General features: G+C 41.7%; 1 protein-coding gene across 7 annotated transcripts in view; it reads left to right on the top strand.

The window, feature by feature from the left end:
* arhgef28a (Rho guanine nucleotide exchange factor (GEF) 28a) overlaps positions 1-22,373 on the top strand; it is a 551,732-nt gene that overhangs the window by 456,297 nt on the left and 73,062 nt on the right. For all 7 annotated transcript variants that reach the window (XM_078564027.1, XM_078564009.1, XM_078564018.1 and 4 more), the window contains one exon: positions 11,028-11,340. In XM_078564027.1, coding sequence (XP_078420153.1) covers positions 11,028-11,340 — 313 coding nt within the window. The remainder of the gene's footprint in view (positions 1-11,027; positions 11,341-22,373) is intronic.

Raw genomic sequence — 22,373 nt, 5'->3', positions numbered from 1 at the left:
TACAGTTTAGACGAGGAGACATGGTATATTACAAAAGAGAAGGGCAGAAAGAGTGGACCGGCCCTGGCAAAGTGATAGGGAGTGATAAGACCATAAAACATTGGAGCAGAAATTAGGCCATTCGGCCCATTGAGTCTGCTCCGCCATTCAATCATGGCTGATAAGTTTCTCAATCCCATTCTCCCTCCTTCTCCCCGTAACCTTTGATCCCCTTACCAATCAAGAACCTATCTATCTCGGTCTTAAATACACTCAATGACCTGGCCTCCACAGCCTTCTGTGGCAATGAATTCCATAGATTCACCACTCTCTGGCTAAAGAAGTTTCTCCTCATCTCTGTTCTAAAAGGTCTTCCCTTTACTCTGAGGCTGTGCCCTCGGGTCCTAGTCTCTCCTACTAATGGAAACATCTTCCCCACGTCCACTCTATCCAGGCCTTTCAGTATTCTGTAAGTTTCAATCAGATCCCCCCTCATCCTTCTAAGCTCCATCGAGTTTAGACCCAGAGTCCTCAAACGTTCCTCATATGTTAAGCCTTTCATTCCTGGGATCATTCTCATGAACCTCCTCTGGACCCTCTCCAGGGCCAGCACATCCTTCCCGAGATACAGGACCCAAAATTGCTCACAATATTCTAAATGTGGTCTGACCAGAGCCTTATAAAGCCTCAGCAGCACATCCCTGCTTTTATATTCTAGTCCTCTCGAAATAAATGCCAACATTGCATTTGCCTTCCTAACTACCAACTCAACCTGCAAGTTAACCTTAAGAAAATCCTGGACTAGGACTCCCAAGTCCCTTTGCACTCCAGACTTCTGAATTCCCTCCCCATTTAGAAAATAGTCTATGCCTCTATTCTTCCTACCAAAGTGCATGACCTCACACTTGCCCACGTTGTATTCCATCTGCCACTTCTTTGCCCATTCTCCTAACCTGTCCAAATCCTTCTGCAGCCTCCCCACCTCCTCAATATTACCTGTCCCTCCACCTATCTTTGTATGATCTGCAAACTTAGCCAGGATGCCCTCAGTTCCTTTATCTAGATCATTAATGTATAAAGTAAAAAGTTGTGGTCCCAACACTGACCCCTGCGGAACTCCACTAGCCACCAGCCGCCATCCTGAGAAGGACCCCCTTGTCCCCACTCTCTGCCTCCTGACAGCCAATCTTCTATCCATGCTAGTACCTTGCCTCTAACACCATGGGCTCTTATCTTACTGAGCAGCCTCCTGTGCAGCACCTTGTCAAAGGCCTTCTGGAAGCCCAAGTAAATAACATCCATTGGCTCTCCTTTGTCTAACCTACTCGTTACCTCCTCAAAGAATTCTAACAGATTTGTCAGGCATGACCTCCCCTTGATGAAACCATGCTGACTTTGCCCTATTTTACCATGCACTTCCAAGTATTCTGAAATCTCATCCTTAATAATGGACTCTAAAATCTTACCAATGACCGAGGTCAGGCTAATCGGCCTGTAATTTCCCGTGTTTTGCCTCACTCTCTTCTTAAACAGGGGGGTTACATTAGCGATTTTCCAGTCCTCTGGGACCCTCCCTGACTCCAGTGATTCCTGAAAGAGCACCACTAACGCCTCCACTATCTCTTCAGCTATCTCCTTCAGAACTCTGGGGTGTAATCCATCTGGTCCAGGTGATTTATCCACCTTCAGACCTTTCAGTTTTCCTAGCACCTTCTCCTTGGTAATGGCCACCATACTCACCTCTGCCCCCCGACTCTCTTGAACTTTGGTGATGTTACTCATGTCTTCCACCGTGAAGACTGACACAAAGTACCTATTCAGTTCCTCCGCCATTTCTTTGTTGCTCACTACTACTTCTCCAGCGTCATTTTCCAGCGGCCCAATGTCCACTTTTGCCTCTCTCTTACCCTTTATATACTAAAAAAAACTCTTGCAATCTTCTTTTATATTACTGGCTAGTTTACCCTCATATTTAATCCTCTCCCTCCTTATTTTTTTAGTTGTCCTCTGTTGGTCTTTGTAGGCTTCCCAATCCCCTGGTTTCCCACTGCTCTTCGCCGTATTGTATGATGGAAAAGTAGTTATTGTACAACATAGGAATAAAACTGTTAGGGTACATTCTTCGAGGTTAACTGGCACTGACTATATCTTTACAGATTCTGAATAGGACATAACAAGTGAAGAGGCACCGTGCACTTCACATACACACACACTGGGCAGTTAGGAGGATAGACAGATGACCAACTATGAACAAAGTAACACTGAAGCACAGGATAAGGTTATTCATCCAAAAGGGCAACTACCCAAAGTGGGGTAACATATATACCAGTAGGGGCCAGTGCATGGAGGGATGCCATCATCATAGGGAGAGCAGCAAAGCCACTGACAATTACAAACATTGGCTAATTGTGCAGGATTAAGGACAGGAGGTAAGACCCATGGATTGGCAAACCAAGGTAAGGATGTGGAAGGCCAAAAAGCGCAGTGTGAGTTCTGACAGTGGACCAGAAAGTGGTCATGACCCCAGGAAAAGGTCATGGACTTGCAAAAGGGACTCTGATTGCACGCGGGAAAGATCATGTAGTAGTAGTCCAGAAAGAGAGAAGAGTACGAGTAGAGGTCATAGTTTGATAAGAACAAGGACTACAGAACAAACAAGGAATGTCACTAGAAGTAGAAGCCATTATGATCGAGAGGTTTTAATAGCTGCTAACAAATTGGAAGATAAGCTGATAAAGGAAGCCAAACAAAAATGGTTGGAAAAAATTTGGAGTATATGCTGAAATACCAGACAGGGGACAGCCAGCCTTATCACAAAGGTGGATACGTACAGAAAAGGTGCTTTCTGACATCATGTACAAGGCTAAAGGAAGCCTAGTCGCTCAGAGTTTTGAAGAAAGACTTGATCTAGATGCCAGGGTGGACTCCCCTACTGCAGGAAAAGTGAGCTTGAAGATTTTTTTAGCCACTTTAGCAAAGTATTCCTGGGAGTGCAAATTGATTGAGATAAAAGTTGTGTTTTCACAGGGTGAGAAATTTCAGAGGAAAGTACTTTTGTACCCACCTGAAGAAACTCGCAATATAGAATGGAAACTGTGGGAATTGATCTTGTGTTTATGGGTTGAATGATGCATCAAGAGTGTGGTATTTTTCGGTGAGGTCCGAGCTGTTGAAAACGGGTTGCATTCCGTTAAAGGCAGACCCTGCAATGTTCTATTGGTATCACAAGGAGAAACTAGCAGGCATCTTTATCATGCATGTTGATAATTTTCTGTGGGGCGATTCTGTAGAATATGAGCAATGGGTAATCAATAAAATAAAGAAGGAATTCAAGGTTGGAAGTCAGGCTTCAGGGGCCTTTAAATACATAAGTTTAGACATTAAGCAGAACAAGGCAGGAACAACATTGAATCAACAATCTTATTTGGAAAATATTAATTGCAGCCCAATAAATCGGGTTAGATCCTCACAAAGAGGATCCTGCTTCCAAGGAAGAAACGGAACAATTGAGAAGTTTGATTGGGCAGCTGAACCAGTTGTGCACTCAGACTGGACCTGATGCTATTTATGACATGGTGGAGCTGTGTACTATGGTGAAACATGTTACAGTTGAGGGAGTTCTGAGAGCAAATAAAACATTAAAGAAATTAAATTCAGAGAGATGCACTCTCAAGTTTCCAGCCTTGGGTGAACCAGAAGATATGAGGTTAGTCATTTTTAGCGGTGCTTCACATGCCAATCTTACAGATGGATATTCTAGCACAGCAGGGTTTATCATGTTCTTTTTGGGAAAGAATAAATGTTGCCAATTTGGCTTGGGAAACCAAGAAAATAAAAAGGGTAGTGGAATGCACCTTAGCTGCTGGAACCATGGTCTTAGTAAAAGCGATAGATAAGGGGGTTTACCAATCCAATATACTGACAGAAATACTATACAAGGGGCAGTGTGAGAAAAGTTTGCCCATAGGATGCTATGTTGATAATCTCTTTGGGATAATGTTAATTCAACTAAAAGTGTTACTGAAGAAAGACCTAGCTAGCATAAAAGAAATGCTAGAGAGAAGGGAGATCTCTAAGACACAATGGGTTGACACTAGTCACCAATTATCATACTGTTTTATGAAAAGAAATGCCTGCTCCAAAATATTGCTAAATGTATTGGAAGAAGGGCATCTTATGTTATAATGACAAAATGGAAAACCAATATTTTTTGCATTGTAATTACTTATATATATGGAAACATGGGATCTATAGTGCGAAAATACATAACTTTGTTTCCTTTTGTTTGACTCCAAAAATAAATGTTCTTGAATTTTTCAAAAGCTTTAATTTAAAAGAAAAAGGGGGGGATCTGTCAATGTATCAGTAATTACATTGTCAAGGCCCAATAACAATCATCTTGTTGACTGGCAATTACATTGTGTGGCAATTACATTGTTAAGACAATTGCATTGTTAAACAGGTGATGGGCATTGGCTCACCCATAAATAGGTACAGCTGTAACACTCCGGGGTGGGGAAAGAAAATGGGAGAGCCTGTCACTCTGTTGAGTTGTCTTGAAAATAAACCTGCTCGAGGCAAAATACTACTTTAGACTCATTCTTCCAGGATATACAGTTATTGGAATTAACAATGGTCAAATAGAAGGGGTTTCAGAGGTTTTCAATAAGAGGGAAGGATGTGGTGGAGAAGTATAAGGAAGAAACTTGTTTTTAGAGGAACTTGTAAGTTTATTGCGTGCAAATAATACATGTTACTAAAGAATAAGAAACTGGGCCAGATTTTCGTCTCAGGCTCAGGAAACGCAAGTTCCTGACTTTTGAGACACAAGCCTGTCTCCAAACCCCATTCCCGCCATATTTTTGTCTCTGAGAGACATGGCTGGGGAGGGGTCAGATTTTGCAAGCCGCAGTGCAGTGTGAGAGAAGTGTGTGCGCGGAGACGGGCTGGTTAGAAAACCTGCCTCGGTTCTTGGGAGTCAGCAATCCAGCTCCAAACATTGTTCTTAAGCTCACTAAACCTTACCCCACACCTGCCCCACCCACCCACATGCCTCCATCTCCCCCATGCTACCCCAGGCTTTTTCATTCCCCTATACACTTTCCTTCCCTGCTCATACTCCCCATGTCCCATTGTAACCCCATGTTACCTCATACTATCTATGTCCCCTCCATGCCCCCCCATTTATTCACCATAGCCATTCACTTAATATCCACAATAGGAAGACCTCAGGTTGTCTTTGGATTTCTAACAACCTAGTGGAGCTGTCATGCAAATATACATCATATTGACAAAAACTCTCATTCGTAAAAGCCAATCACAAAGATTTGAATTCTCTCAAGTGGCCAATCTGTTATACAAACAAACAATAATTCACTTACCATATAAAAGATAGGTAATCATTTAATAACACCTTTAAAACTGTCAATCAAACTGTGAACAAAGCCCCCTGCTGTTATAAGTTATTTTGGAGCTTTTAAATCTCAGCCAAGCATTCATAATGGGTTCAGCTGTAATCACAAACCCTTGGAAATGTAAACAGTGGAGCCTATTGAAACTGAAAAAGCTAATTACCTTTTTTCTAAGCTACACCCAGCTGTTCTGTCGATCAAAGGTGTCCAGGAGTGGATGGCTGCTTTTCTCTAAATGAAAGCTGCTGAAAGTTTTATTTTTCAGTTTAAAAGGGCTCTTGGCATTTACATTCAGTTCATTACACAAAATATCCCAAGCAGTGTTTTCTTCAGTTTTGAATGCTTAAGAGCACTTTTCCAAATGGGAAAAGTACTCCAATGCATCTTACACTTAAAAATGCTGGTCAATTTAACGGTGAACTTATTTTTCAGGACAGAGGCCTATGTTGAATCACTGCAGTTAAAACACATCTACATTACAATACAGCATCTAACAGTGACATTTGAATGTGTTAAAACATTTAACTCTTACCTTCAGACTGTTTCTGACTCCTCACCAGTGGTCATGAACTCTCCATTGAGGCACTTTTTTTTAGGTCTTCCAAAACCCACACCAGCATGCAAAAATAGTACAGAGGGAATGGAGGAAATTCAAATTTCCTAACGGGCTCACAATGGCAATGTTAACCTCACGCGATGTGTGCAAAATTGTGACCCAGGCCTTCCCGATCCGTGAAAGGGCCACACAAAAATAGCATTGGATTGGAAAGCAATACAGATTCGAAATTAGTGCAAAAGATTCTAAGTTTTAGTCATTCCCAACCCAATTCTCACCCCTATCACCAGGCAAAAATCTAGCCCGTTAACTGGACTGCCTTTGAGGCATCAGCAGCTGCCACCATTCTTTACCTAGGCCTGAATCTTCTGGTCGGCGTGCAGGGCAGGCCTCTGAGAATACCGGAGTCGACTGTGCACCTGCCGAACTTTCAAAGCCCTATTAAGGCCATTTAAAAACTAATTGAAATAATTAACAGGGCTGCCTGTCCAACCTTAAGGTTGGCGGGCAGGCGAAGAGCCCAGGCAGCATTCGTGTTTTTCATGGAACCTCATTCACGGACGGGATGAGGTTTCGTGAAAGGTTTATAAATGTAATAAAAAGTTTTAGTGAAATTCATTGACATGTCCTAGCTCATGTGACACTGTCACACGAGGGGACGTGTCCCGAATAATTTTTAAAAATCATTTTTTCAGTTTTTCACGATGAAATTAAACTCCCTGAGCCCGTGCCCACTCCCGCCCAGCCCGCACGACAGGGAGCAAATTCTCCCCCTAGTATTATTTAGCAATGCATTACCTCCCAGCTTGGCACAGTTGACAGTACTTCAGATCCTTCATACCTGGCATTTGAGCTCGTACCGAGACTGACTCTTTAGTGCAGTGCCATTTTCAGAGATGCAGTCATTTGAACGGGATAATGGACATAGCTCCTAACCACTTATTCGATAATGTCAGGTAAACATCAAAGATCACATGGTCAGAATCCTTCCCTCAACGAACACCACCAAAATACCGATTATCTACACATTTCTGTTTGTAGAATGTAGCTGTGTACAAAACAGCTGCTGTAGTTGCCTACATGACAGCTGTTGAGAAATAAATATTTGCGGATGATGTTAGTTGAAGGCATTAGACGAGCTGAAGTATATCTGCCGCTTGCCCATTCTTACTGCCTTTTTAAAGCCTGGATCTCATTACCATGCTGCCATGGTTTGCCAGCACCAAATTGGTGTTTTGAGGTGGGCTGCCGGTAAAAGAGGATTGGAGCTCAGAACCAGAAATGGGACATGGGGAGTGGGGAGGGGAAGCAACACTGATTTTAATGGTCCAAAACTCAAAGGTTAATGAACAACTTCAGCACTTTCCTGAGGTGCCTACAGCAATCTCTTTAAAGACCATTGGTGAGTACATAGTACCCATTGTACTTCAGAATTACAATCAGGATCCTGTGCACATCATTTCAAATGGTCCCCCAGGAAAATGGAAACAGGCAGCAGCTCCAATCACCCAAACACACTCAAGGTGTCGGCAGGTGGTGACCAGAATGCCAGCATAGACAGGCCTGTAAATGACGCAGCACCAAATTCAGGTTGCCATCTTCTCAAGAGTAGTTGATGATGGGCAATAAATGCTGGCCTTGCCACCAATGCCCACACCCCATGAATGAATAAATTTTTAAAAATCTTGTTTACACTAGGTGGATTTGCTCAAAATTAGCTCCTTTTATATGTGAAGTGCCCATGGTATTTCAGATAAAGGGTAATTTTCCAAATGTTGTGGTCTTGGTGGGGAGCCTTACTTTCTGCAAGCGTAAAGTAGGAATTCTAATGGTTGGAAAATTGTGGGCAACTTGTGCCTAAATTTGTGAAAATGCACTTCTGGTGAGCAGTTGGAAAGATAGTCTGTAGTCTCTCTTTCAAAATAGCCTACAAATACTTTGCATACAGCACTTTATATCTACAGTATAATTTTGCATATCAAAATGTCTGCTTAAGTTCTGATTCACAAGTTAAAAGCCATTTGTCTTTTTTGGCGATTATGCAAGTTTTAAAGTTGTAGGCTTAGCACTTCAGCTGTTTACATTTTCAGGCCCCTCATTGTAGAGTGTTAACAGCCCACGCACAAATCGGGAGGAGGGGGGAGCAGAGGATTTAGAACTTCGGACCATATTATCACATAGAGGGCTTTGCATTAAGAGCCTCCGGTAAATGGTTGGGGAAGATCAAGGGGCACTGGAGGAGGAATGGCTCAGCCTCAGAGTCATATGATCAGCCATGAACTTGTTGAATTGCACAGCACGCTCAACGGGCCAAATGGCCTACTCCTGCTCTTTCTTCTTATGCTTTTATGGTTATTATGCATGTGATCAGATGGGTGATGGGGTGGGGGAAGGTGCGCACGGAGGTGGGAAAGAATATCGCGGGGGTCTGCTGTTTTTTTGGGGCCCTTAGAATGCGATCAGGTGAAAAGAAGATCAGGAAAGAACACCATGGTGGTCGACAGTATTGTTGTTTGGGCCTCAAGTGCGATCGGGGGATGGAAGGCTTAAGGTTGAGAGAGGATCATGGGGGAAATTCCAGGGTGGGGGGGTGGGGGTGGTGTAGCGTATCATGTGGTCAGAGATCACAGGACCAGAAGCAGCAGTGACTAAGGTAAGTTCATTTTGTGCTATTTAGCATTGGTTTGAAACACTGGTGCTGGCCACCTCAAGCACAAGCCAAAGTTGCAATTCTGATGTGGGTAAAGGATGCCTCTTGTTTGGCCATCATGAAAATGGTGTCTGGCTTGACCACAGCAGAACCCTACATGCATAGTACAGGTGTCATTTGTCATGAAAATACAATAATTACCATAATATTGTGATTTACTGTAAAAGTAGGTTAATAGTGGGGTTTGGATAATGTGTGTGTATGATTTAACTGAATTGGAGACGGCTGGTCTGGAGGCCTTGACTCATCAAAAGAAGCTAGGTTTGAAATGCTAAATATGTAAACATGGCCGAATCCTTAGAATGTAAGGTGAGGAGCATTTGTATTTTTAGATAAATTAGGGCAGTTTGAATTTCAAAGAGATGGTAGGATGTTTACACCTAGCCAGAGAAGCTAGGTCAAGCAACGTGTTTATTTTTCCCAAAGGTTACTAACAATATTAGTACATTGAAAAGATTTATATTATGAGAAAGGTAAATTTCCAAAGATATGGAACGATGGAATTTACATTAAAAGGCAGAAACACGGATAAAGGAGAATGAGGCTATGTGTTAGGGAAGGCATTGTAAGATCTACCAGAAGTGTGAGAGGCCTCCAGTATTTGTGCATTAAGCCTGCTGTCTACAGAAACTGAAGCTGGGAAAAGCCAGTTTGAATTCTACTGTCCAGTTTATTGTGTTAATTTGCTGGCATCTGTTTAAAATCTATTTTTTTAAACCATTGCCTTAAAGGGTGGGGAGGAGGAATTGGAAGCCAGATTAATTAGAGGCTTTAGGAGTTATTATGGTAGCAATTTGTAGACCTGTGTATGTGCTTGAAATCTTTTCTTTTGTTAATAAGTGTTTAAGTTAGTTTCTTTTAAAAAATCTCTGAAGTCTTGTTGGACTTCTTACTTCTGAATTCAGGGCATGCATCTCGAAATAAATACAAATTGAAAAACCGTTGTGATAGCGCGATCAAGTTTCCCTCATGGATTTTATCCACCTGGCACACATCATCTGCTGCGTCATAACACATTTTGAACGCAAAACTGTAGATGTAACGCCAAAAACCTAGCGCTTCAGAGCCGTCCTCCAGTCCATTGTGTTACTGAAAATAATTATATTGGTCATATTGGGAGGAGTAAAATTTGTCAACTAATCTCTTGAATACATGAGCCAGCCTTCATGGAGGAGCTGACCTAATTTGATTGTTTTCATGAGAGGCTCTGAATTTACTTCAGTGCCTGGGTGCCCCACGATGTGCCAGATTGGGAAGATAGACTTGGTGGAGAGCGATAATAGGCCACTTTTGCTGTATCTATGCAGTAGAGTCTTGAACATGACTTGTTAAAATGTAGCCACATAACAGGCCAGGGCATTTACATTAGCCCAGTGCTTCACCAGATAAGACAAGTCTTCAGGAAGCCAGGGAACAACCAGCCAGGTGACTATTGCTCCTTCACTTTCTTCTGAAATGCTCCCTGAACTGCCTAATCTAAAATATTATTTGTAGAAACAAATGACTACTATGCAGTAAGTGCGGACAGTTTAAATATTTGCATTATAAAATAAAGCTCAGTTATTATAACAATCTGATATTTCTGTAAACCACTATGTAATAGTGTAATGCAACCTTCAGAAATTATCAATCTTTAAAGGTTTATAATAAGGTAAATTGTTTGAACTATAATTAATTATACTGTATCAGAGTTCTGTCCCATGACAAGCACATATAATTATAGCCTGTCAGATAATGTGACATGACAACAAATTCATGGCACAATTAGATGTCACAAACTGCCAATTAACATCCCCAAATCTAATTTGGTGTTGGACATCAGAGCAATCTGTCATCTCTTTGCATATACATTCATCTGTGAAGTAATTAATGCTCTTTTCCCCATTTCTATATTTGCATGGCTTAGGAACAGCTGCTATGTAATGAATGTAATTACAACAAATGCATTCTATTCGGGTAATTTGGTGTGCTTCTCCTTGTTTGCAATTTTATACATGGTTGTTTCTTTTCCTCTTCAACCTGAACCCTTTATGCATGCCATAACTGGAAAAGAGGGAAAGAAGGTAGAATGTCCGTATTCTTATTAAGTTGGTTGCTTGGTCGCTTGTGAAAGGGATCTGCGTTTACTCCTTTTTTCCATTTCCTCTCTTTAGGGAAGTGCCCGGTCTTTAAAAACCTCCTCCTGAAGGCATTGTTGAGATTGGGAGTCATCATTGTGCATGGGGTGTGGAGAGGGAAAGCAGAAACAGTGAACCACCATTCATCCATTCTGTAGCACACCAGATAGATGTACCACAAAGTGTTTTGAATTTCTAAAATAAGCGATATCACCATTTACATGCCTTTATTTTAAATGCCTTAATTTCCACAGGTCCCCATTCACACTCGAACAGGAAGCTTGGGTGGTGCAGGACTAGATACAGCATCAGTCTTTGTAAATGAGGCAGCACTCCAGTATTCCCTGAACAGCCACCAGAGAGCAAACAGTATACGGACGTTTCCTGAATCTCACAAGATGGAGAGCTCCTTGGGCTCCATTGTTAGGATTAATGAGAACCTGAAAAATGACGTTCCTGTTCAGCTTCTGAGTACAACCAATCAGCTCCTGAAACCTACAGGTATCCAGCAACAAATACCAACAAAATTGGCAAGTTTCTCCAAAGGAAACAAGGAAAAAAACAAAGGTAAATGAAAACAATCCTGCAATTGTTCACACTTTCTATCCGGGTTACCTTTACTTAATTTTTGAGTAATACTTATGCCAACATTTTTAAAAGGAGAAAAGATAAAAACATGTAATGAAAGGCTTTCGGATACTGGATATTTGCAGTTCTTTTGCCTGCCCACCTCTAGAGTACACAAAATTGAAATGATCACACAGCAGATGTGACAGATTATCTAGTTCGTCATTTAGCAACTTGCTGTGTGTAAATCGGCTGCTATGTTTGCTGATATTAGAGCAGTGAATACATTCAAAGTACTGCATTGGCTGGGAAGGGCTTTGTGACATACCTCATTACAGCCTTGGTCCAAACATGGACAAAAGAGCTGAACTCCAGAGGTGAGGCGAGAGTGACTGCCCTTGACATAAAGGCAGCAGTTGACTGAGCGTGGCATCAAGGAGCTCGAGAAAAACTGAAGTAAATGGGAATCGAGGAAAATTCTCCACTGACTGGAGTCACAAAGGGAGATGGTTGTGGTTGTTACAGGTCAGTCATCTTGGTCTGAGGACATCACTGCGAGAGTACTTCAGGGTAGTGGCCTAGGCCCAACCAACTTCAGCTGCTTCATCAATGATCTTCCTTCCATCATAAGATCAGAAATGGAGATGATTGCACAGTGTTCAGCACCATTCGCAACTCCTCAAGACACTGAAGCAGTCCATGTCCAAATGCAGCAAGACCTGGACAACATTCAGGCTCGAGCTGAAAAGTGGCAAGTAACATTCGCATCACACAAGTGCCAGGAAATGATCATCTCCAACAAGAGAGAATCTAACCATCTTCCCTTGGCATTCAATAGCATTATTGTTGCTGAAACCCTCCCATCAACATTCTGGGGGTTCAGATTGACCAGAAATTAAACTGGACCAGCTATATAAATACTGTGGTTACAAAAGCAGATTAGAGGCTAGGAATTCTATGGTGAGTAACTCACCTCCTGACTCCCCAAATTCTGCCCTAGGATGTGGGGCTTCTAATCTGCCCTCCTCACTTTGCCTGGGAGTCGGCGAAGCCATCTCCAGCCCATGCCTGCTTCCTTAAGATGAAAGCAAGATGGATGGGCATTGCCAGGACAGAGATTGCAGAGTCGGGAAAATTCCCAATTCCTGCCTCACTTACGAAAATCCAGCCCACAGTCGCTATTGCTTAATAGGCAAATGTGGCAGAAACTTTGCAAACAGAAAATCTGCTTTTTGTGGTATTAGTTGAGGGATAAATATTGGCCAGTACACACAGTACTGCCTTGGCCTTCATTGAATAGAGCTGTGGGATCTTGAGCAGACAGGGCCCGGTTTAATGTCTAATCCATAAGACATCCCTAACAAGGCGATATTCCCGCAATACTGTATTGAAATGCCTGCCTGGATTATGGGTTTAATTCCAGTAGTGGACTGAAACCACAATCTTCCAACTCAGAGGTGAGAGTGCTACCAATGAACCAGAAGGAATGATATCTTAACTTGGTCTCACTAAGTTGGCTTTCTACAACTTAATACCAAACAAGTGCTGCAACAGTCATGGCTGTGTGCACTGTTTTGCTGTAATTAGCTATGTAGAAATTATACACTGTTACAACTGAACCATCAATCTATAATTTTCTGCTCTTTCACATGGTAATTGATCATGAGTGTGAGGTTGAGCCATCCAATAGAATGTAACATGTAATAATGAAAATTGTGTCCAGCTTTATTACTAGAAGTTGACCTATTTTGGAGTTTAATGATTCTGACAGTTTCTACTACTGATCAATGAGATCAAAGCCCCTCTACCAGTCATATTTCAGAAGGTTTATATATTAACAATATAATTTACTAAAAGGGAAAATTATGGGTTTAAAATTCTGTTTTCCTTAATTAATAGGTGTCAAAATGCCTATTATAAAATTGCCTCGAGAGTTAGTAAGACTTACAAAATTGAGAAGATATGCAGGGATCTGCAGAAAGTATCTGTGATTTCAATTAGATAAACATGACCCTTGTTTAAGGTCTGCAGCGAATTGGGTATAGATGGAGCATTACCATTAAAAGTTGAGTGGAACACATACACCCACTTCTTGGGCATAGATTTTGAGTTTGCGTGAGTGTAAAATGAGTTACAGTGAATCGGCAGCCCGCTTTACAACTCTCTTGATTTTTATCTCCATTGAAGTCATGATTTTGTTTACATTTCTATAAATTTGATTGTGCCATTCATTGTGTAAAATGACAACTAGATGGAATGCACACTGAAGTGAAATGAGTGCCATATTACATCGTGGATAAAAACACATGGGATCACTTTTATTATTCTCTGTATTTTGTAGCGTAGGAACATAGGAGCAGGAGTAGGCTATTCTGCCCTTTGAGCCTGCTCTGTCATTTAAATAGATCATGGCTGATCTTCTATCTCAGTGCCATCTTCCCGCACTACCCCCCTATCCATTGATGTCATTGATATCTAGAAATCTATCGCTCTTTGCTTTGAACATACTCAATGACTGAGCCTGCACAACCCTCTGGGGTAGAGAATTCCAAAGATTCATCGCCCTGAAAAGAAATTCCTCCTCATCTCGATAGGTAATCAAAATTTACTTAAGTGTCTTAAAAGAGCACTATTCTCATGAAAAATGCTTGGCAATCTTTTTGTTTATAGTGTGGCAAAGAAGTAGAACAGCCGTCAGTTTTGGCATTTTCCTTGAAATGGTCCAGCTAATCTTTGACTGGTTGGTTACCTGCGGGTAGAACTCAGGGAAACCTTCCAAAGTAAACTACTGCCAAGATATTTCGGCAAGAACACGGACCAGCCTTTGATGGTCTGTCAGCCACCTGGAAGAGAATGGTCTTGCATGTATTCCCTGCATTTTTTTTGCAAAATCAAAGGATCAAAGACAAGACCTGAATAGAGGGAGGAACAGCAATTTTGTTAACTCCTTAATGGCCGAGGAAGACTTGATTGTTTGACCTATTGGAGGTGAGTGCGGCTAAACCTTTAGAAATTCCTTAAGTGAAAGAATAGCTGAAAGGTAGAGGTCAGTTGTGACACGATTCCCCTCGGCGCTCGATTTGACAGCTTGAATTTAACCCTTTGACCACCACCACCCATAAAGAATTCTTAATTTCCAGGACATTATTTTCACATTTTCAGTTAAGAGACAAACCTTTATTGTTTAACTGGTAAAGCAACACCGATGTTGAGCAGCCTTACTATTGCAATATTAATGTTATACTGAATGTTTTAAAACATATTACATATCTTTCTTTACCTTTCACTTTCTGATGTTTTTCTTTCTTCTATACTTACTGTTTTAACTTTTGTTATATAAATTAATGTTTTAATACTAATTCTGCATGACTTCTCATTTTCCTTGCTCTCACTGCTTCCTACTTTTATTTCTCCTACACTTGTGCTCTAACTGGTAAAAATTCTACAAAGAAAAAGCAAATGCTCAGCCTGCTTACATAATGCCCATTTCCAGTCGTTTGATATAAAAAAGAAAATGCTGAAAATACTCAGCATGTCTGAGAGCAGCCGTGGAAGAAGAAACAGATTTAATGCTTCAGGTTGATGAAAGCACTTGCCACAGATGCTGCCAGACATGGTGAGTGTTTCGAGCATTTTCTGCTTTTATGGCAGTTCTACAGACTCCACGGTATTTTCTTCTAAGTCTTTTGATAAAGGTTTGTCATAGCTCAACCTTCAAGGCTGCTAACTGGAATGATTTTTATGTTATAAAGTACTCATGCCTTTATCTGCCTTCTCGGGATAGCAAGTCCCTTTGCATTTATATGCTGCACTCTGATCTTCAAATCAATTCACGGAGGCAGCCAACCTCTACTGTTGTATTGCTTTGGCAAAGTTCATTTATATGAGAATGAAGAAGGACATTAGTTTGTCCATAATAGCCCTCCTGGTTTGAATGTAGTTCAGTCTTCAATTTAAAAGCCTGCTTCCTGCTGTTTTGTGTGTCAGACGTACAACAATGGGATCTTTTTATCATTTTCTGCATATGTATTTCCAATGTTGTATCCAACTGGGTGTCTCTAGTTGCCATCTGCTTTAAAAGAACTAAAGTATGAAACCAGAACAGGGAATAGCCCACGCTTGTGGCAAAAATCATCTAATTCGCAATGCCATTATATGGATGATGTTCTTAAAGATGATTACCTGTTAATTGTTACAAGGAGTGAACTATATTTAAAGAATGAGGAAGTTTATGCTAAAAATAGGTAACTTACCTCCACAGCCTGTGTACAATGATGTGTTATCAGCATACACAGAAGTTCAAATGCTTTGCTTTTGCTTTGCCATGAAACTTATCTTTCTTCCTGCCAGATGATTATCATCAATTTAGAATGTATAATGTCACATCTCATAGATACTTTACTGTAGAATGGTTTATATTGCTGCAACAGAGTACAAAAGGCATGTATTAGTGTGTCAAGTAAATAAAGATACATAGATAAGTAGAAGGTTATAAATAATGGATCACTAACATAAAGGCCCAAAAATTGGGTCAAGCCATGCCCATTTTTGCAGGCACAAAACAGGCTTCTAAGACGCACTGGACCCTTTGCAGGACCATTAGCAATATTGGGGTTGACATGCAGAATGAACACACGTATGCACTCCCACAATATTTGTTAGGGTTCCTGTGTAAGCATCCAAGATGGATGCCTGCACCTGGTGTTAGGCCGATTGCATATGCAAACTGGGGGTCAAGCACGTGTTTCAGGCCCCCTTGCAAAATTGTATTGTGCAATACATGTTACAGTCAAGTCCTTTAGGCGTTCAACAGCCAAACCAACAGATCTTGCAACTCATCACATCAGCAGTCTCTTCATTAGCTGCAGCGGTTCACTTTTCATTAGCTCTTATTCCACAGCATACTCTCTGGTAACCAGAAAGGAACAAGGGAGCTGGGGGTACAGATACACATATCACTGAAAGTAACAGCGTAAGTTAATAAGGTCTTAAAAAATCACACTGGGGTTCATTTCTACAGAGATAGCATTTAAAAGCTGTAAAAATAGGTTAAACATATATAGAACATTAATTAGATCATGCTTAGAGTGCTGTGCACAGAAGATTGAAGGTTGACCTTTTGGAGTACTTCAATTATGAAGGAGTTTGATGTAAAGAAGATAATCTGGTTCAGATGGCCACTTGTGGTAAACCAGAACAAGTGGCCATTAAATATAAGGTTGAATTTATCTCTCATAAATTTAATATAGAATTTAAGGCAAATTTCTTTATCCAGAGAGTGGTCAGAATGGCAAACTCACAACCACAGGTTGATGTATCATTATCGCTGGCTTAGACACATATAAGGAGGAACAAAATAAACACAAGAGGGAGAGAGGATGAGAAGGCCATATTGATGGGGTTAGATGAAGAGAGGTTGTAGGAGACTCATGTGATGCATAAACACTAGGATGGACCAGTTGGGGCTAAAGGCCTTTTTTGTGCTGTAAAATCCTCATAAAACTGCATAGTATGCTATTTCTGACCTGAACAAAAACAGATTTTAGAATATTTTGGTTAGAGCAGACATGCACCACTCGGTGTGATGCTAAACCTTAAAGACTAAGAAAGATGTATTAGAGATGAAGAAAGCCCTCTGTCCAAATTTTGGTCTGTACTAGGTTAATTGATCACATTAGGGAGGGCCCTGTAATTGGCATGTGTCACCCAGAAGCCCTGTACTCACTAACTTACATTGGCTCCTGGTTCAGCAATTTTAGAATTTTCATCTTTGTTTTCAGGTCCCTCCATTATCTCCCCATCTCTGTAACCTCCAGCCCTACAACCCGAGATATCTAGATTTCTCAATATTTGTTTTCCTGCACATGCCCTATTTTAATTGCTCTGACATTGGTGACTACTTTCAGCTGCTTGGACCCTGAGCTCTGGAATTCCTTTACTAAATCTCTCCGCCCCTCCATTTTTCCCTCCTCCTTTAAAATGCTCTTTTAAAACCTACTTATTTGGCAAAGTTTTTGATCATCTGTCCTAATATATCCTCATGAGGTTCAGTGTCAGATTTTGTTTGCTCAAGCTGTTGTGAAGTACCTTGGAAAGTTTTACTACGTTAAAGGTCCTATATAACTCCAAGTTGCTGTTATTTCTCAGGCTTACAAACCAAAAATGGCATCATAGGATGCATGCCACCCATGATACATCAGCACCACCTTTAGGGGAGGCGGGTAAGAGGGGAAAAGAATTGGCTAAAATTAAAATGATTTGAGGGAGCCACATAATGTCATAAACTCAATATATACCATTTCAGTTGTGGTTTCAGCCGTTATTTTAAAATCGAGCATCCTCTAAACTTGTTTAATACAGTTGTACTGCATGGTGTGAACACATTTCTTCAGAAGCAATCAGCAATGACCTTTGGGCTTTGCCTTGTATTTTCAGGTTTACCAGTGAAAATGTGTTTAGATGTTGTAGCGTTGTGTGTTGGACATCAGATAGCGGTTCTGCATGGTCTGTGACATACTTTGTCAGTTGCAATATTAATGTTGCAGTTTTTAAAATAGGAGTACTAACAATATGTATAACAGTTTGAAAAGGTGCACAAATATTGTGTCGTAATTCTTGTTAGCTTTAATAGTTGTTATTTGCTTCACTTGGTCTTGATCTGAGATATTAGTAATTGATGTTGTCATAATTGAACTAAAATTGCCATCACCTGTCATCATGTGATAAATTTATTTAATTATAAAAGTTCCAGCGGTGACTTTTACCAGAGATATAATCCTTGAATCTAAACTGAAACCTATAAATTGAACGTTTATTTGGCAGTTATAGTATTATATAAGCTACTGACCTGACTTATGAAGGCACTGACATCTTTTAAAGTACAATCTAAAAAAGTTAACTTGTTATAATTCAATGGCCTCTGTCAACTAATGTTTCATCTGAATGGGGAGTAGGAAACATAACTTTGTTGGAAATCCCGAAGAAATTCACCACCCCCAACCCCCCAACGTCCCTACCCACAAGCAAAGATCAAGGTCAAATTGCAATGTACGGTGGCCCAGTATCTCTGCCAAAAATCATTTCAATGTTTACAGAAATCACAATGAATAAGAATGTGTTGTAACATTTCAATCACAGCACATGCTATTTGATCACTAGTTTGGCTTCAGAACAAATGGGTTGACATGTGATGGTGCAGGTGCGTTTCTACCTGCACTGTGATTATATGTAACAACAAAAATAACAATAATTGCATACAAAAGGGAGAATGTATTTTGCATGGAACTAATTCTAGGCAGTCTTCTCTATCAATGAGCTGGTTAGAATCTGGTTAGTTTGGCACCAACTGCAAATTTGTGAAAAGGCGTAGTTCATAGCAGGTTATTTTAGTTAATTTTTTTATATCCTTTCAATTAAATACTACTTCATTAAATACTATGACTTGCCTTTCTGTTTAAACCTGCATTTTTTTTAGTAAATAGGCAGCAGGGGTGCAGTGTGCTTGGATAGAATCAATGGGAAAGTAATGTGCAAGCACCCTGAGGCAGGTTCCCACAATGCTAAAACTGGCAAAGGTGTGGAAAGTGAAACAATTAGTGGGTGTGTGAAGAAATGTTTTTGATCTTTCAGCAATTGCAGGAATGATGCTGAATGAAAAGAAATACTTTATAAACTCCCTGTAGCAAAAAAATTATAATTGTTCAGTTAAATGCCTATTGTCAGCAGGACTAGGTTATATTTAAAGCTGTTAGTTCTTTTGAGTGTCAGTTCATTTTATCCTATATGGGGGCACCAAATTGGATAGTTTCCAAAAACAGGCGCAGGGATCACAATGTGCAATTAACCCATGCCCATTGATTGACATGCACACAGTAGACCATTTTTGTACTAACTACTGATTAGCATGATTGCTGCGTGCAGCCAACTCTAACCAGGCTGTTGATTGGCTGCAGACATTAGCAAGGGGCCCAAAATCATTACTTCCTAGCAGTAGTTAAAGCTAGCCTGAGCTACTTAAAGGGCAGGTGAAATGTGGCTGGAGCGCTTCCCGAGAGTTATGTAGGAAGTGAATCTGACCTGGAAAAGAGTGAAAAATAGCACAACCTTTGAGAGATCAAACTCCAAGCTTTTCGGGCTTGTCCGAGGAGGTGTAATGTAGGGGAAGATATTCTTTATACACGGGAGCCAATGAAGTCCTCCAGAAACACGCTGAAAAGGTAGTGGGAGCAGCTTGCCATGGGGATCAATGCCAGGAGTCTAGCCCTGAACACCTGGATGATATATCACAAGAAATCTTGTTATCTCTCACGAATGGTCATCAGTGAATGCATCTTCCATGCAATATCCTACTAACTGCAGCATTAGCCTCAGACACTCCTCAGTTCACTCCACTCCCATCACTCTCCAACAATCTGTATCAAGCAGGACTTAACCCTAAAATTCAGAGGCTTCACCTCACCCTCTCTCACTTAGCATTGCTGCAAGCCTCACACACACCTAACAGTTTGCACAAACTGCCAACTATTTATAATTAGCCTGCAGTCAGGGCGGGGGAACAGGATGGCCCAGGCGCCAGCTCAGGTTGTTCATTTGTGAGGACTCAAAAGAACAATTCGATGAGTCAGTATACAGAAGGATACACACAATGATGGGTATACACATTGCTTGATGCATTGGACAGCTCTTCTTTGAAATAGTGCTTTGGGATCTTTTACATCCACTGGAGCAGCCAGATAGGGCTTCGCTTTAACATATCATCCAAAAGACGGCACCTCCAACAGTGCAGTGCTCCCTCAGTACTGCACTGGAGTGTCAGCCTTGATTTTTGTGTTCAAGTCCTGGAGTGGGACTTGAATCCAAAGCCTTGTGATTCAGAAATGAGAGTGCTACCAATTGAGCAGTGCCAGAACCTTCAGCCATTTGGCTCCAAAAGAAGATTGTGTGTTTACATAGCACTTTAGGGATGTTTCTATGAAGCAATGTTTGATATATAGTGCAATTTCTAATGTTTTGTAGGTAAACACAGCAGCACATTTTGCATGGCAAGATCCCAAACAGCAACGAGATGAATGATGGGGTAATTTGCTTATCTTGGTTGTGGGAGACAGTTAGCCATGACACAGGCCAACTCCCTGCTTTTCAAAACAAAAAATGCTGGAAACACTCAGCAGGAGTGATAGCATCGATGGAGCGAGAAACAGACTTAAAGAGTTGGATTTTACGGCTGCCATGGTCCTTGCCCCCCCTGGCTAAAAAGCCGGGGAAGGGGGGAGCCCACTCACGACCCAAAAGGCTGCTCTGCAGCAATTTAATACCGGAAGCAATACTAATTACTTTGAGGCGAGACGTCCTCCCCTACCTCGGGAGGAAGTCCCAACTCAGGGAGTTGCCAGCCAGTTGGATGACTGCTACCTCTGTAGACCCAGCCAGGAGCGGTGACCACTGCTGGGCGTTCAGGCAGTACCACCGCACTGAGGAGCCCAGGTAAGTTCAGGGTCAAGTGTCTCAGCAAACGGGTGAGGATGGTGGGGGAGGGGCAGGTTGAAGAGGCGAGGCAAGGGTTAAAGGGGGTGATGATCTTGGAGGTGGGGAAGGGGGGTGTTTCTGCTCGTCCCAGGAGACCCACGAAAGAGGTGTACACCCCCTCTCACCGGCCCGACAGCAGCCCGCACAGCTATAACTGCTGGGTTTCCCACATGGCATGGGCCTTCCTCAGTCATGGGTAAAATACCAGCAGATGTGGGATGAAGTCTATAAACGACCATTAATCGGTCACTTAAGGGCCACAATAGGCCCAAGGGCAGGTGTGTCACCTCCCTGCAAAATTTCTGACTGATCGTGGGTGGGCTAGTAGGCAGTGGAAAGGCCACCTGCTGACTTTTTTGTGCCCCCTCCCCCCCCCGACCTTCAAACCCCCTGGTGGGAAGCATGAAATCCAGCCCAAAGTTTAAAATCTCATGACCTTTCATTAGCTCTAAAAGCTCTGATAGGACTACTACTTAATGGAGAGTAGGAATAAACAGACCATTCTCAGGTTGGCAGGCTGTGACTAGTGGGATATCACAAGGATCAGTGCTTGGGCCCCAGCTATTCACAATCCAAATCAATGATTGGACTGGGGAAATGTAATATTTCCAAGTTTGCTGATCACACAAAACTAGTTGGGAACGTGAGTTGTGAGGATAATGTAAAGGGGCTTCAAAGGGACTTAGGCTGTGAGTGAGCAAGAACATGGCAGATGAAATGCAATGTGGAAAAATATGAAGTTATCCACTATGGTAGGAAAAAACAGAAGTGTTTCTTAAATGGAGAAAGATTGGGAAATATTCATGTCCAGAGGCACCTGGGTGCCCTTGTTCCTCAGTTACCAAAAGCTAAAATGCAGGAGCGGCATGCACCTGGGAAGGCTGTTGATATGTTGGCCTTATACAAGAGGATTTGAGTACAGGTTAAAGATGTCTGCAATTGTATGGAGCCTTGGCGGGAGCGCACCTGGAGCATTGTGTACAGTTTTGGTCTCCTTATCTAAGGAAGGATATACTTGCCAAAGAGGAATGCAATGAAGGTTCACCAGACAGATCCCTGGGATGGTGGGTTGTCCTATAAGGAGAGATTGAGGAGACTGGGCCTGTTTTCTCCAGAGTTTAGAAGAATGAGAGGTGATCTCATTAAGACTTACAAAATGCTTACAGGGTTCAACAGGGTGGATGCAAGAGGGATGTTTCCTCTGGATGGGGTGGGTGGGGGGGTTTAGAACCAGGGGAAACAGCCTCAGAATAAGGGCTAAACCATTTAGGACTGAGATGTGGAGGAATTTCTTCATTCAGAGGGTGGTGAATCTTTGGGATTCTCTGCCCGAGAGGGCTGTGGAAGCACAACCATTGAGTATGTGCAAGGCAGAGATCGATAGATTTCTAATTAAAGACATAAAAGGATATTGGGATGATGTGGGAAAATAGCATTGAAGTAGAAGATCAGCAATGATCCAACTGAATGGCAGAGTGGGCTCAAGGGGCCGAATGGTCTACTTCTGC

Source organism: Cetorhinus maximus, chromosome 2 (genome assembly GCF_964194155.1).
Source record: "Cetorhinus maximus chromosome 2, sCetMax3.hap1.1, whole genome shotgun sequence".
NCBI lineage: Eukaryota > Metazoa > Chordata > Chondrichthyes > Lamniformes > Cetorhinidae > Cetorhinus > Cetorhinus maximus.
This window is presented reverse-complemented; position numbering and strand designations above follow the sequence as displayed.